At 41.4% G+C, this 16496-nt stretch overlaps 1 protein-coding gene across 5 annotated transcripts in view; it reads left to right on the top strand.

Moving 5' to 3' along the window:
- The window catches only part of NUFIP1 (nuclear FMR1 interacting protein 1), a 35216-nt gene that overhangs the window by 551 nt on the left and 18169 nt on the right, over positions 1–16496 (top strand). For 3 of the 5 annotated variants that reach the window (XR_013956497.1, XR_013956498.1, XM_080614414.1), the window contains exons 2-8: positions 120–208; positions 2703–2807; positions 3948–4010; positions 4327–4403; positions 11802–11894; positions 14685–14786; positions 15357–15619. Coding sequence is in view for 2 of the 5 variants with exons in the window: in XM_080614414.1 (XP_080470540.1) it covers positions 120–208; positions 2703–2807; positions 3948–4010; positions 4327–4403; positions 11802–11894; positions 14685–14786; positions 15357–15619 (792 nt within the window). In the remaining 3 variants the exon portion in view is untranslated. The remainder of the gene's footprint in view (positions 1–119; positions 209–2702; positions 2808–3947; positions 4011–4326; positions 4404–11801; positions 11895–14684; positions 14787–15356; positions 15620–16496) is intronic. The other 2 variants (XR_013956496.1, XM_080614413.1) reach the window with 1 other exon arrangement.

The raw sequence follows: 16496 nt of genomic DNA, 5'->3' as shown, positions 1-16496 counted from the left end.
TGCTGGTTGTGCAGCACTGGTTTATCTCTCAGGCCCTTCCCTGCCACAGTGGGGTACAGCAGGGCTGTTTTACCAACTGCATATATAACCGGCTTTTTTATTTATCATTTTTTTGGCAGGTGGAAATGGCAATTCCTCCCATAAATGGCAAGGCGAGCAAGGTCCTGGGTCTGGCAAACGTTATCCAGAAGAAAAGAACAAGCCAAAGGTAGGGACCGGTTTCCCTGCACAAGAAAGATAAGGACCTGTTGGAGTGGGTCCAAGGAGAACCACAGAAATGGTCAAAAGGCTGGAGCACCTCTCCTATGGAGACAGGCTGAGAGAGCTGGAGTTATTCAGCCTGGAGAGAGAGCCTGGAGAAGGCTTGCAGTATCTAAAGGGGGAATACAAGAAAGGTAGAAAGGGGCTGTTTACAAGGGTATGGAGTGACAGGACAAGGGGGAATGGCTTTAAACTGAGTGTATATTTAGATTAGACATTAGGAAAAAATTCTTCCGTATGAGGGTGTTGAGGCACTGGCACAGGTTGCCCAGAGAAGCTGTGGCTGCCCCATCCCTGGCAGTGTTCAAGGCCAGGTTGGATGGGGCTTGGAGCAACCTGGTCTAGTAGAAGGTGTCCCTGCCCATGACAGGGGGTTGGAACTGGATGATCTTGAGGGTCTTTCCAGCCCAAACCATTCTGCCATTCTGTGATGGTGTCAATGAGGTGGGACTTGCCCTGTGGTACTACAGAGACCCCTTAGTCTTGTTTAATGTGCCTACCATTACAGGACAGCAAGCGTATGAAAGTCTGTCTGCAAATCTTGAGCTCATTGAAAGAAAGATACCTTTCAATCAAATTCTAACACCGGCTTGCTTTGGAAAAGCCCTTTCCGTGATGATGCCTGGTGCCTCAATTACATTAGTGCTCTACTATGTTATAATAGAACACAGATTAGACAGCCAGGTCACCTTGATGTGTGTAGTGGGAGATAGAAGGATCTCTGCTGTCCTCTGGGTGCTTACATATCATGTGAGAATAGGCGTGGCCTGGCTTGATAGGGGAGAACCTCCGGACTGTAGCCTAGCTCTCAATAAATCTGTGCCAGTTTGGTACAGTCAGTCTCACCTCTGTGCCTGGCAAAATCTTGGAGCAGATTCTCCTGGAAGACATGCTAAGGCACATGAAAAACAAGGAGGTGGTTGGTGACAGCCAGCATGGCTTCACTAAGGGGAAATCCTGCCTGGCCAATTTGGTGGCCTTCTAGGATGAGGCTACGGAACTGATGGACAGGGGCAGAGCAGTTGACGTCATCTACCTGGACTTGTGCAAAGTGTTCGACACTGTCCCACATGACATCCTTGTCTCTAAATTGGAGAGACATCAATTTGATGGGTGGACCACTCGGTGGATAAAGAACTGGCTGGATGGCTGCACGCAAAGAGTTGTGGTCAATGGCTCAATGTCCGGCTGGAGACCGGTAACGAGTGGTGTCCCTCAGGGATCGGTGTTGGGACCGGTCTTGTTCAACATCTTTGTCAGTGACATGGACAGTGGGATTGAGTGCGCCCTCAGCAAGTTTGCCGATGACACCAAGCTGTGTGGTTCGGTTGATACGCCGGAGGGAAGGGATGCCATCCAGAGGGACCTTGACACGCTTGTGAGGTGGGCTGATGCCAACCTTATGAAGTTTAACCATGCCAAGTGCAAGGTCCTACACCTTGGTGGGAGCAATCCCAGGCACGGCTACAGGTTGGCAGAGAAGAGATTCAGAGCAGCCCTGCAGAGAAGGACTTGGGGTGTTGGTTGATGAGAAACTGAACATGAGCCGGCTTCAGTGTGCGCTCGCAGCCCAGAAAGCCAACCGTATCCTGGGCTGCATCAAAAGGAGTGTGATCAGCAGGTCGAAGGAGGTGATCCTGCCCCTCTACTCTGCTCTCGTGAGACCTCACTTGGAGTATTGTGTGCAGTTTCTCCTGGAAGAGAAGGATAAAAAGGACATGGAACTGTTGGAACAAGTCCAGAGGAGGGCCACGAGGATGATCAGGGGACTGGAGCACCTCCCGTATGGAGACAGGCTGAGAAAGTTGGGGCTGTTCAGCCTGGAGAAGAGAAGGCTGCGTGGAGACCTCATAGCAGCCTTCCAGTATCTGAAGGGGGCCTACAAGGATGCTGGGGAGTGGCTCTTTATTAGGAACTGTAGTGATAGGACAAGGGGTAACGGCTTAAAGCTTCAACAGGGGAAGTTTAGATTGGATATAAGGAGGAAGTTCTTTACTGAGAGGGTGGTGAGGCACTGGAATGGGTTGCCCAGGGAGGTTGTGAATGCTCCATCCTTGGCGGTGTTCAAGGCCAGGTTGGATGAGGCCTTGGGTGGCATGGTTTAGTGTGAGGTGTCCCTGCCCATGGCAGGGGGGTTGGAACTAGATGATTTTAAGGTCCTTTCCAACCCTGACTATTCTATGATTCTATGGTATGTTTGAAGAAATTATAATTGATGGAAAGATGGTAGTGTAAAGAGCTGAGTGCAGGGTGCTTTGTTTGGAAGAGAAGTGATTTGAACTTTGTTTTTGTCTTTGTTGAAACATGTTTTATTGACGGCTTTATTAACAGAAATACTCATGGAAGTGTTTCGCACCTAATTAAAGCCATGAATACCTTGTTGTCCTGTAACTGTGTTCTTGAGGTGATCTCATAATTTTTGTTTTTGTTTTGTTTTGCAGAACAAAAAGAAAAAAGAACCTGTCTTCACTCATTACTGTGATACCTGTGACCGTGGCTATAAAAACCAGGAGAAGTATGATGAACATGTTTCACAACATAAACAGGTTGATGAGTTTGGCTTGTTTTATTTACGCTTTGAGTTTCAACTCTGTCCCTGATAAGTGGTTAGCTGTAGTCACTCTGTGAATGAGTCTTTGCAAAGAGATTCCAGGGCTACCAAAAATGTTAGTAGGGGATTTTTTTCTGAATGTTGTGTGTAGGGGAGGTCTTAGTTGTATTTTTGGTTTTATTGCTGAAGTCATTTTAATATCTGTCTTGTAGATCATTGCTGAATGGTAGGAATTAACTCATTGACATCAGTGTAGCATAAAAAATTTTTGTGTGAAGAGACTGTGGAAAACATATTTTAAAATCCACTCCTTTACTGCAAAGAAGTATCAACATCTGAAATTGGAGTCTTGCAAATCCTTCTCTTAGGTTAACATTCTCTCCAGTTTTCATATACATTGGTGTCGTGGTTTAAGCCCCGGCTGTAAATTAGAACCACGCAGTCTACTTCCCCCTCCACCCCCCAGAGGGATGGGGAGGAGAATCGAAAGAATATAACTCCCACGGGTTGAGATAAGAACAGTCCAGTAACTAAGGTATAACACAAATCACTACTGCTGCCACCAATAATAATAATGATAAGAGAAATAACAAGGGAAGAGAATACGATACCGCCCTCCGGAAAAGAGAGCCCGACAGAAAAGAGGACGTGCCCTTCCGGATAGCTCCCAGTTACATCCCCTGGCATGACGTGCTGTGGTATGGAATACCTCTTTGGCTAGTTTGGGTCAGGTGTCCTGTCCCTGCTTCCTCCCGGCTTCTCCTCCTCCCTGGCAGAGCATGAGACTCACAAAGTCCTTGGTCAGTCTAAACATCGGTGTTATCAGCTCTGTTCCCAGGCCGAAAGTCAAAAACACAGTGCTGCAACAGCTACTAAGAAGGAGAAAAACTGACTGCTGCTGTTGAACCCAGGACAATTGGCTTCGCTGGTTATTCTAAAATCAGATAAAATTTAAAGTGCGTTATCCTTTCTGACTGTTTTTACAAACACCTTTGTTTTGAAACTGTGTAGCTTTAAAGTTCCGTGTAACTAAACATGCAGGCATCTGGCACTGAGTTTGAAGTGTGCTCAAATGCTTGTTTATAATTTGATTGCATAACTTGGTGTGTCTCAAGTTCATCACCTTATCTTGCAGTGCACAGAAGAAGGTTGCAATTTCAGCGCACATGAGAAGATAGTTCAGATACACTGGAAGAATGTAGGTATCCCCCTGGGCCCGGAATATGGATCTGTGTGATGTTTACTGTAGACCCTTTTGCTCTTCAGAGGCTTGCTTTCATTCTGCTGGAAGGCAAAACGTATGACCTCTGACTAGAATCTGTTGTAAGACAATACTGTGGATGAGAATATGTTGAAAGCTGTGAGTTTCTTAAATGGATTTATTATCACTGTGTCTCACCAATTTTGGAGATGTAAACAGTGCAGTACTGCTATAGTTTGACAGAATGATGCTTTTTTCCATGTATGTTTTTTAACTTCCTCTTTTAAACACCTATTAAATACTTTCTTCCTAGGCACATGCACCTGGTGCTAAAAGAATAAAATTAGATAGTCCTGAAGAGATCGCTAAATGGAGAGAAGAAAGAAAAAAGTGAGTAAGGCTTATGACCTACGAAATTTGTTTTACTGTGTTTTCCCTGTGTGATTGTTAGATGACAGCTGAAGGGCAGTAACAGCACATGCTGGCTGCTGCTGTTCCTTGGACTCTGCGAAACTCCTGCGGTAGTGTTCTATGTCAGAATGCCTGAGCCAGGGGATGTAAGTTGTAGAGACTATAATCATTTGGATGGTTATAATAGAAGGCAAGATACCAACATCTAGGAAGTAGGTTTCCTAGATGTTTAATTTGGTACCCCAGGTAAGGTGAACAACTTATTCCTTGTAGCCTGATCTCTGAGACATTTTAGGTCAGAAATGTGTGTGTTTTCTTGGTGGATTTTTAATAGCTAAGAAATCTGGAACTACTACACTGGGTATAACTGCAGTACCTCCAGCTGTGTGCAAATTTCTGCAGCTTGTTGCAGGTTATTTGTTGTGCAAGTATACCCTAACAGGGAGTTTTCCTAATTTTCAAGATTTTTCCATATTGCTTATTTCTTTTCTACTTGAAAGAGAACAGCATCTGTGAACGATGCTGTTTTGGGTACTCTTAATTTGCATTGTACCTAGGGTGTAAGGTAAAGTTACCATGTAACCAGTATTTCTCATTATTTCTCATTCTGTGATGTCATGGTGGTATAGCTTTTTTCTGTTGACTAGTGTTGAATTGTTACAAAATCACACTATACTTCCATAAGCCTTATACCACTGATTTTTTTTTTTTTAATGAGTTGAACAGATTAAAATCTACCCTTTTCCAGCAGGTGAAAGATGCTGTAGGCTTTCCTCACTACTTTTCCTGACTTAGAATATAGTCTTGTAAGTGATCCATACAGAGGTTTTGGTTTTGTGTATAGAAGTCCTATATACAGAGCGGGAAGTGATACAAACTCAATTTCAAGGGTTTCTTTTAAATGAAAATAAACCTAGTTGCCTGATGCAGTCATACTGATGAATCCAGCTTGTGTTTATGTCAGAAAGCAGTGTTAATGCATTCTTGCTTTGAACCTGACTTCTAGAATCATAGAATACCAGGTTGGTAGGGACCTCAGGGGTCACCTGGTCCAACCTTTCTAGGCAAAGCATGACCTCGACAAGATGTCCCAGCACCCTGCCCAGCTGAATCTTAAAAAGTGCCCAGTGTTGGAAAATCCACCACTTCCCTGGGGAGAAGGGAATATTATATTCCAATAGCTGATTGTTCTCATTGTGAAAATTCTCATTGTGGCTTCCTTCAATGAGTTTTTAGATGGTGGCTTTGAGAGAAAAATTAGTGGATTATATGGTAGGAGATTTCTTTTATGGCCTTTTGTCACTTTTTGCTGTATTGAGAAGCAAAGTTTTTCCCCATGTAAGTTGATCCCTGTTTTAACTTTTCTTTGGACATGGCTTCAGCTTTTTCCGACTTCTCATATTTAAACATGGTTAACCTGCTATAGTTAACCAGACGAAAATTGCTTTTGATATGTGCAAGTGTAACTTTGGAATAAGATTATTTTTGGCTCCAAGGTTTCCTTTTATTCATAACATACTTGAGGGCTTGGGTTTTATATGCTTATGGTCTACATATTGTTATCCTTTTTTTTTCCCCCCAACAGCGATACTTGCCACTTCTGTTACTTAAAATATGAAGTGCTAACAGGTTTAGCAAAAACCCAAAATATCCTTAGATTTGTCTATCTGATGGCCTACATTTAATTTTCTAACAATAGCTCTAAGGAAAAACATCATTGCTTGTGTGCAGAGTCTTTGCTACTCATTTTCAACTTTTTATACAATTTTCTGTTTTGGGAGGTGTTTGGGAAAGTTCCTCTCTAGTGGCTGATGCTAAGTTTTAAGTGTTGAAATGATTTGTAAGGTGTGCATGTCAGTACATGCACTACTATATAGTAGAACGTTAGGGAAGCAGGATCTGAATGTACAGTCATGTTTTAGATACTGTTGGGGAGTGTGTTCTGCAAGTCAGAGCAGCATTTTATCTACAAATCAACATTTATCTACAAAGCAGCAGTTACCTAGTTAATTGTAAGGATGATGCTCTGTCTGAGATTGTTTTTGCTGAGTTTCTGGAGAATCTCATGGTGGATACTGTTGGGTTTTTTTACAGGTGAGTATAATTTGGCTGCGGCACAACAGTGCTGAAAGCTTTCATTCACTGCAGTGCAGTAAAATCAATGGAAATAAAGTCCAATAGTCATAACCAACAACCGAAAAAGACAGAATGGGATTGGTACCTTCTAAGCCAGTGCCACTAGGTGGAGTAGTTGTGGCTTATATTGGTACTTCAGTCCTTTGGGCATCTTATTTAGCTATAATGGATGGGTGTAGAATGACTACCTGGGTGTCTTTTTTTACTCTTTGTACAGCAAGAAAAACTCTACTTGCATCCTGCCTTTTTCTTTCTTTTTTTTTTTTGTTTTTTAATTAAAAAGAAAAAGGGAGAGAGAAACCCAGCTGAAACCTTTGTGAAGCATTAATTGGGCCGCCAGCAAAGCATCAATTTAGTACTGAAGGTCTGTTGTTAACTTGTAAACACTGCATTGTACAGGAAAAAAGGACACCAGAGGGAGTCTGAGTTATTGGGCGGTTTTGGTTTATGGTGACAGGAAAAAGCCTTTTCCTTTCAAGAAGCCCCAGTCAGAGCTGAGAATGAATCTTTCTAGGTCATTAGTGGTTTGTTTCTAATTAGGTTGCTGTGAATTAACATGTGTGTTTCCATGCTGCATCCCTAACAATCCTGTCTTGTTCTTTCTGCTGTTATAAATAATTACTTAAGAGTTGAGATTTTTTTTTTTCTTCTTAATTAGCTGCTGTGTTGCTCAGTTGTGTATCCTGCTTAAAATCTATTAGAAAGAGCCTGTGTTTAAAGAGCAGCCTTACTTATGTAAAGGGAAGAGAAAGGAGAGAGCTGGTAAGGAGCGAGTATCTGTAGATGAAGTATGCTGGGCTAGAATGCTGTTTCCCTGTCTGATTCTGTACAGTGTCCTGTTCATTGCTGCAGCTTTCATGGCTCTGCTTACCTAAAAGATTCTTTAATGGTTTGTGGCCTGTTGAACCTGCTGAGCCAGGCAATCTAATTAAGCCAACAGCAATAGAGATGAAATTCTGCAGAATCTCAGGGTTCCCCTATGTTTTGCAGACAGATGGTTGTGAAGTCTGACATCAACTTTGGTGATTACAATCACTTTTCGTGTTTTGATTCGTCCTATCCCTTCCAAGTGTTGAGAAATGTGCTGTTTTCAGCATATTTTTTCTTAAACACAAGCTTGAAGGAAATTATCTGCAGTGCATTTCCTTGATGTGTCAGAATGAGGTGTTGTTGTCTTCGCCTTTTCCCAAGTGAGATCTGTGTCTTTCTAGCCCATTTGTTTCTGATCCATTTCTTCTTGAGCAAAGGTTATTAAAATGTGACAAGGCTGCTCTGGTGTTAAAGTGAATCTTTAAACTTACTTTTGCTCAGGTCCTAATATAACATTGGAAGATCTTTTCGATCTTGTGTGCTGCTTGTAAATTCTCCCTCTCTTCCCCTACTCTCACCTATTGGGTTTTCTTTGTTCAGTGAGGGATTGACTGCTGTATTTCCTTGCAATACGTCTCATAGGCTGAGCATGTGCTTAATGAATGAAGGCCAGTACTGTCAACCACACCGCTTTTAATTAATTTGTGGTTTTCTAGTTGAATAATGATAATCCTAAAGTAGCTTGGAATCCTCCCTGGTGTTGCGTTTATAGCAGGTATATATGTAATAAGGAGAATAATTTCTTGGCGCCTAGTGAAAGTAGAGAATATGAAGCAAATAGGAGGAATGTGTTGGTAGATCAAGGTAAACTTAGATACCATAAAGTTACTCTGAAAGTTAGTGCAGGAATGGATTAGCAGTGAAACTGCTTCAGCTACCATATGGTAAGATCACTCTAGAGATGCAATGCCTGGTAAAATGCCTGGAAGTCTTAACCCAAGATTTTTATCAGCTATGTGTTGGGCCATCTTTGTTCCCTTTGGGCTGTCATATCCCCTTTGCTGTTGGTTGTGCTATGCAATCAAAACCAGCTCAAGAAATTACGGAGGCAATTTGATCCTAGGGCTGTTCCTGTAAAGGTGATAAACTTGCGTAGGTTTCTACTCAGAAAATGTGTAAACTGCCATAGAAACAAGTCTCTCTTCTGTTACCCATTGGCAAAGCTCTGGTTTTCCACTGTTTGCTAAGAGCTAGTCTACTGTGATGTTGATGTGAGCAAGATAGAGTACGCTGGCTTATAAAAAATGTATAACTTTTGCTAGTGCACTCATTACCAGGGCTGGGGGAAGCCCTGTTCACTAAGGAGCACATGTTGGTGGTTATGCTAAGTGTCACCATTCCTGTCTGTGGAAGCTTAGCGTATCCTTTTCCTGTATGTCACTTTGTTGGTGTATATGTAATGTATTCATCTTAGCCACAAAACCATTTTTCTGGTGTTATCCTGACAATTTACACTGAAAACTTTCCAGTTTAGATTATGGAAGTGTCTATGGTTGGAAACTGCAGCTGCTATGAAATGTGACTGCCTTCTTGGCCAGTACTGGTTCCTTCATGAAATCTACTGTGTCAGACCATTGCATCCTGATTTAACTCCCCCTTTTACAATAAGTTGCTTAGGTTCATAAAGCCTTTGTGGTGACTGATGAAGCTGTCTGTAGTCAAGCTCTGACAAGTTGTTTGCAGGATCTAAGTGCTAGGCTACTTCTACTTCAGCGGTGTTTGTAGGTAGCATTTTAAGAACCTCATTTCGTTAGGAGAGGAGTAGGGCATGTCTTCTGAGAAGGATTCAAACCCAAGTCAGTTCATCAGATTTTAACACATGGCCTTTTATGTGGAGAAATTCAGTATAGGCTCTTCCTTCTGCATTGTCACGCCCCTGTTCAATAGCAGCCTTCCTGAATAAGAATCCTCTGTATATATAAATAAATAAATAAATTCCTGTCTTTGATTTTTTTATCTCTCTTGAGTAGTTTGTTGCTGTCTTTAGATAGTAAAAATTGCAAAGTGTGACGTAAAGTTGTACCTCAAGACCGTAATGTTTCCATTGTAGGCATCTGCCTCCACTTAGGGTCCAGCTGCATTTTCCTGCCTCCATGGGTGAATCTAGCTGATGCTAGAAGGTGCACAGACCCTTTGTGCTGGGGCTGTGGTACCTGATGGGTTGTGGACTTACACTGGGGCTGGTACATTGTGGTGGGTGGGTAAGTGGTCCATGCCTCTCTGGTCCACTCGCTCCTTGCAGGACAGCTGGGGTTGACTTGGCCAGGACCCACTGGTGTGCTTAGCTTAGTCTCATCCTCACACAGCAGAGCACCTGTGGAGGAGTGAACCCAGCCTACGCTGAACTGAGGCTGGTGACCTGCGGACTCGCACATCTAGAGCTTACTGCCCAGCATGTCCTTAGAAGAATAAACTAGCAGGTGCTTGTTTGCTCACTGAGAATGAAATTAAACACTGCACCTGTGCTGTCAAAATAGGTTCAGATTCTGCACAAGGTAAAGGTAGTTAGTAAAATTAACGTTTTACTTAACATTTGAGAAGAGCTGGGGAGAATGAACACAACCACTACAGGTTGCTTCAATGTGCTTTTGCAGGCATACTTGGACTTACAACTTGAGCTCTCATCAGCTGTTAGTTACTGCCTGTATCAACTAGAAGGATGGTTTAGGAGAAATCTTGTCTGTCTTGGCAATGAATCGAACTGAAAGCATTCATGGCGTCCATTATGGTGGCTTGGTGGAGGGAGTGGTAACTCATAGGAATGAAAGTGGGAGGCAGTTACATCTCAAATCATGTTGTGAGAGCGTGTCTGAATATGTCCTTAATCAGCATAACTACAGGAGCACTTTGAAGACTCCTTTGCTCCAGGATTAAGGGTCTTCCCTTATGTCTTTAAAAGAAAAAAGAAATCCTAAGACAAACCTGAGGGTTTTCTGAGCATAACTACTTATTTTGTAGTTCACTCTCTTGTGAGCTTTATTTGTGTGAAGGAAAGCATCTTGTCCTAAAACTGTGGAGAGATGCCGAGCACAAGGGTCTTTGCCAATGCGAAGCTCTTGAGATTAAAAAATTCATTGCATGCTTGCTGTGTGCTGGGAGTATAATATCATGGATGAACAAATGTAGCTAACAGGGCAGAGTGGAGATAAAACTTCACATCCCTATGCTCACTTTTGCTGTATGGCAGATTTATGTGAGTAATCCAATGAAAATAGACGTTGACAGCCCATGTTCACATCCTCTTAAAGGAAACAAGTTCTGTAGCATGTTTAGGTATGTCCCGTAGGAAATGCTTTCATCTTTTTCTCTTGGTACATGGTTGAAGCTGTCTTGCATCGATGTGACACTTAACATTCATGTTGTAAAATGGAGAAGATGCATGTGGTAAGATTAAATATTTAGAGACAGATACGTGTCCGTCTTGATAGCTGCATATAGTGAGTAGCTGTTCCAAGTTTCCTGTTACTCCATTTTAATAGATTTATCAAATACACACTTTGTGTTTCTATCCAGAAGCTGAGGGTGGTGGTGGTGCACATATATTTCTCATTTGCCACCTTTATCTCAAAGCACTGGGATTTAGCTAACTGATGTTTACAGAGCAACTAGCAGAGCCATTTTTGGGCTTTGACGGTAATTTGCAGCAGCCTTTGCATGTTAGAACCAGCATGGTGTTTGTCTGGAGAGAGGGATGCGTAGGGAGGTGGGGAATAGAAGAGGGATGGTTTGGGAGATGGTTATAACAGTAAATTTGTTTTGATCTGCATGACTTAGCAATTTTTCTTGAAGCTGAATTAAAAAGGGGCAGTAATTTTGGTGAACTAGAGGTCAGTGTGCAAGCACAATACTGAATATTGCTTGAGAGGAAACTTGTGTGCTTTTCACTGACTGACGCATTAGAGGAATCTTGTGCACCCAGAAGCTGTTCTTACAAGCTTTCTTTTGATATTACAAGAACTCAGCAGTTGCTTTGCTAGAGGCATGTTGTACCTTTTAAGATCATTCAAATACTCCAATTGAAGCACCATAGAAATCAAATTGCAGGATTAAATCATGCTGTTATGTGTAGGGATAGGCAGAGGGTCTGTAAGTGTAACTGCACTGTTTGTCTGTAGCTTGTTTGATGGTTTGGTAGATCTAATCTTGCCAATTTGGTGTAATTTATTTTCTAATAATCTGAGTATGTAAGCTCAAGTGCGCTCAGGTTTCTTTTCCGAACCAGCGCCTTTTTAAGTAGGAAACAGTCTGCAAAACTTCCATGAAATGTTTTAAAAATTTGTTACGTTTATAGAGGATGCTGGTTTGGTAAAGGGGGAATTGGCATGGTACAATGAATCATGTAAGATCCAGTGAATTTGTTTTTCCTTCTAGAAATTTTCCTACATCGGCAAACATTGAAAGGAAGAAGGCGATGCAGATTCAGAAGGAAGAAAGGGGAGAAGTGCTGACTACCCAGCAGTTTGGGTAAGTGTTTTAAAACAAGCTAGTTACTTTCCTCCTCATGAGTGCAGAAGTACACTCTCTAAGTGTGATCTCCCAGCACTTACTGCTTCCACTCTATGCACTATCTAGCTGCCCTTTGATGGGGTCAAGTCATTTTTCAAACTGCAGATATAATGTTTTTTTGTTTACGGTGCTTCATAGTCCACTCCAGTTAAATTAAACAATCATTGTGTTAGAAATCTGGTGTTCTTGCTGAATTCTGCACTCTAGCTTGTTTGAGAAAACCACATTCTAGTGGCCATTCATCAGATCAGCGTAACCTTGGTCTCTGAAAAAGAAATAATGGGGATGGAAGTCATGCAGCATAATGAATACAGATGGTCTAATCCTTTAATGCCTGAAAATGGCCAAGGGAGATTTTATGAGTGGATTTGGCTTCTTACTCTCTCCTTTCAGGTGATAGATCAATAATCAGGTGAAGAGGGGAGGAAGATTTAACTTAATTTTCATCACTTAAGTAGTACCACTTCTTTCTTATACCCTCCATAATCTTTATCTACCTGTTACCTTTGTTCTGAGCCTAATATTTACTCCTCTTGAACTTGTATCTGTTCTCTCCCTTTTATTGGGACATTACTTTCCAGCATGTTCTTTGTTCTTTTCCCATCAGTGTCAATGTTCTTTGGAGCAGCTAACTTCATTAGCTCTACTTTAGGGCCTGTGAGAAGACTGTTTAAAAAAATGTTATAATGATCCATGCTCACAGAATGTCACCTATTAAACTAGAACAACTCAGATGGAAGGCAGGAGCAGACTCAGTCCTAAGGGCTCTTGCTAAATACCATTTACTGCTGCATGGAAGTGAAGCTGGAGCTTGCCTAGGGGCTTTCTTTGGTTGTTTTTTTAATACGGGATGATACCAAAGCAATAAAAACTTGCACTGTGGTAAAGTGGTTGAAACAGTGCAGAATAGGTTTCATGTCAGGCTAGTATAATTTGTTAAATGGTGATAGTGCAAATTACATTGGTGCAATGTGGGTTTCAGAAGATCCATTTAACCATCCCTTCTAGCCGGTTGTCTTTCATGATTTTGGAAGGAAAGATTTATAAAAGTCTGAAGAAAGTAAAGCTTCCTTTATAGGATATAAAGTTGCACAAGTCCTTGGGCCCAAGGAACCACACCTGGGCATTGAGACTAAAGCTGCAAACACATAATATGTGTGGAGATTCTTACAAGCAAAGATGAATTTTGCTTGTCACAGTAACAAACTGGTGTCTGCGGGTTTATTTGGTAACTCTTGTGGCTGTGAGTCAGATGCATTATGTAGTCTTAAATGTCAATCAGCAATTCCATACTCTTATGTTTGTTAGTGACTTTATATCTGGAAAATTGTTTGGAAAAAGAGTCCTTAAAATTACAGGTTGTTTGCTTTCACTCAGTGACCTTTAACACAGGTTGATTCTAGAAATAGCTTTTTTTTTTTTTTTTTCTCCAAGCTGCTAACAGTATGGGCTTGATGACTTGTCCAAAGAGCTGTCATTTCTGCTTTCTGTGTCAACAGTGAAGATCCTGGAATTGGTGCTTATCTGGCAAATTTACTGATGCATGAGGCAAAAATAGAATACAGCTTATTCTCTGCAAGCTGTACTATTAAAGCAAATAGCTAAGTAAGATTTAGCAAGGATTAGATACTTAACACTTCCACAGTGCTTTCCATTTGTGGTTATCTGAAGTGCTTTACACTGCTAATTCTCAGCATCCCCACGTGTGAGATTAGAGATGCAGAAGGACCACTTTGGTTGTCTGTCTGGTGTCTTGCAACAGCTGAGTAAGAGCGCATGGCTGTTTATCCCTTCTGAATGGGAAGTGAAGACTAGTATATCTTTCATGAGGGGAAAGCAGAGGGCACATGCCAGGCTGACGTTTGTTGGGATGTGTTTATGACCTTGGAGTTCCTTTCTGGGTGTTTGAGACCCCAGGGAAATCAAATTGTTGTTTTTAACCCTTGGTTAAGGACAACATCTCTAGTTGAGTCTATATTTTCTCAATATCTTATAGGTTATATAACAGTATCCCGAATTTAGAGTCTGGTTGTACAAATTCAGAAATGCAGTTCTCTGTCTAAATGGAGTTGAATTATGGGAGCAAATATTGATCTCGTTTAGTGGATGAGAGACTGATGAACAGGAAGGTGATGGCTTGCCTCTTGTGCCACAGGAGCACTACAGTGGATGATGCTCTTGGGGCTGAGCAGTCAGTGTTAGACACTGTCATGAAATGACTGGAGAATGAAATGTGTTTTGTTGCGATATAAAGCCATTTTTAATTCTATGGCAGGCCCAGTTATTTCAACAAGGACTTAATTAGGCTGGAAAGGCATGGAAGAGAGGAGTGTTGGTAATAAGAATGTTTCTGTACAAGAAAAGAAGTGGGTAGCTTGGAAGGGCTGTATGATGGAGATCTAGAAAATCTTCATAGGTGGGAAGAGGTGAATATAATGCAGATGTGCATTGTTTTTTTGCAACTCGAAAAGGATGGGAGGTACCAAATGACCATTTTAAACATCAGAATGAAGATAAACTAAAGGAAGTGATTTTTCACAAAATGTTAACACCTTGCTACAAGATTTCAGGGATGCCAGATGTTCACACAGCATCCCACAGAGTGAGATGCAAAGCCATCAGTTGTCTTGGGAGCACCTCTAGTGAGAGAGAGTTTCTAAGTGGTACAACACAGAAAAGTAGGTGAGGAGAAAAGTGGCCATTCATCCTGCCACCCTGTTTTTATGCTTTTTTTTTTAATTTCCTCAGTTGTTCCACTGACTGCTTCTCAGTGACAATGCACCAGGTTAGAAGTACACCTGTGAGGCTCTGCGTGCAAGTCCATGACTCCAGACCTAGACAGAAATTTCAGTAAGAAGCTGTTGTACAAGTATGGTACAGTTGACTAGGAATAACTGGACCTCTGCCATGGTGTAGATGAGGCTGAGGGAGAGAGTACGGGGCAGAATGCACTATGGGGCTCATCCAGAATGGTAGATCTTGTGTGTCTTTTGTGGTTGGAATGTGCTGCTGGTAAGTTGCAATCTGGCTTTGCTGAATTAAGTTTCTGTTGCTTTTTCAGGAAGCTTAGGTTATCCCTTCTTCATTGTCTTTTCTGTCTAGGTAATGTGACATGAAAACTCAGTGTCCTGACACCTTAGAAGATCAAGGAACTTGCATAGCCTATGAACCCTTTGCCTTGTTAAAAAATAAGTCATGAAATTCAAACTTTTCATTTAGGTTCCAGCTTTGTCACATTGTCCTGCCAATGAGATGAGCTGTAACTGCCTGTCTGGTCTGTCACCACATGTTAGCTGAGCTGGAATAAGTCCTGACATCATGCTGTGTTGCTGAGTCTTAAATCTAAGCCGTTTGATTATGTCAGTTAAGTTTATTCTCATAGCTTGTCATTTGTATGAGCTTTGTGTTTCTGTTCTCCAGCAAAATGAAGGGGATGTGGAAACCTTCAGGAAATGAAGAGAGGCTTGGGCAGCAAGGAAGACAGAAGAGAAGACAAAGGCGCCCATTTTGGAAGAAATTTAGGAAAAATGGTGACGATTATAATGTACATAAAACTCAAAATGAAGCAAATGGGGCAGAAAATGGCATGTGTGAAAAGGAACATGAAAACCAGCATGCTTTGGCATCTCAGCCATACGTGAAGGATGTAGACCCTCTTGGTCTTCTAGCAAACAGTGATGTTGGTAAGATGAAGAAACTTGGAGTACTTTTATTTTAAGTAGTACAACTGAAGTGATTTCTGATCTTTTTTGTAAACTAGCAACTTCTGAGGTAGTTGAACATCCCTGCACCTAAAACTTGCAGTTAGAACTTTTAAATGGAAATGTCTGTAGAGTTTGATCCTGATTCAGGACATGGTCTTCTAAGAAAATTCCCAGTGTACTTATTATGCAAGAGTGGGTCAGTGCTTTATCTAAAGAATTCTGTACAATTCTGTATCATCTAAAAATGCTTAACCTAAAGGGGAAAAGATGTTGGTAGACAGGATGTGGGTGTGTCTTGGATTTGAAAATTAACCACACTGGATACTCATTTATCTTAGCTTTGTGTGTTTTAAAATACATTACTGGCTTTAAATCAATATTTGGCTAACAAACTGAAGAAGTTTTCTGGGCTGTTTGAAGGAGCACCTCAATTCTGTCTTTGTTTTAACAAGTACTTTATCATAATAATCTTATTGTACCTATAATCCTCTGATTAGAAATGCTTTGTTGTCCAAAAGACTTAGATGGGAGAGGCAGCAAATGGGAAATGGTTTGGGCCATAGGGAAGTGATGCTGTAGTAACTTCAGGAAAAAGAAAAGAAACAGCATCTGAGTTCTTCTATGTTTAGATGCTGAAGCTTCTCCTTGCTAGTCAGGGGTTTGAAAGTGTGTCCATAAAGTTTGTGTACGGTATTACATGTTCTGACATAAATACTGTGCAACAGTCTAAAGGACATGCACCAGCTTAGGTTGCTAAACCAATGTGAAATAAAATCTTTATAAAGCTGGAGGAAGAATAAAGTATTTCAACAATCAAATTATTTTTAAAGACTATTAAATATCCTGTTGTGGTTTT

The sequence above is a fragment of the Psittacula echo genome (assembly GCF_963264785.1).
Source record: "Psittacula echo genome assembly, chromosome: 3".
In the NCBI taxonomy this organism is placed as follows: domain Eukaryota; kingdom Metazoa; phylum Chordata; class Aves; order Psittaciformes; family Psittacidae; genus Psittacula; species Psittacula echo.
Note: the sequence above shows the minus strand (reverse complement) of the source record. Positions and strands in the feature narration are given on the sequence as shown.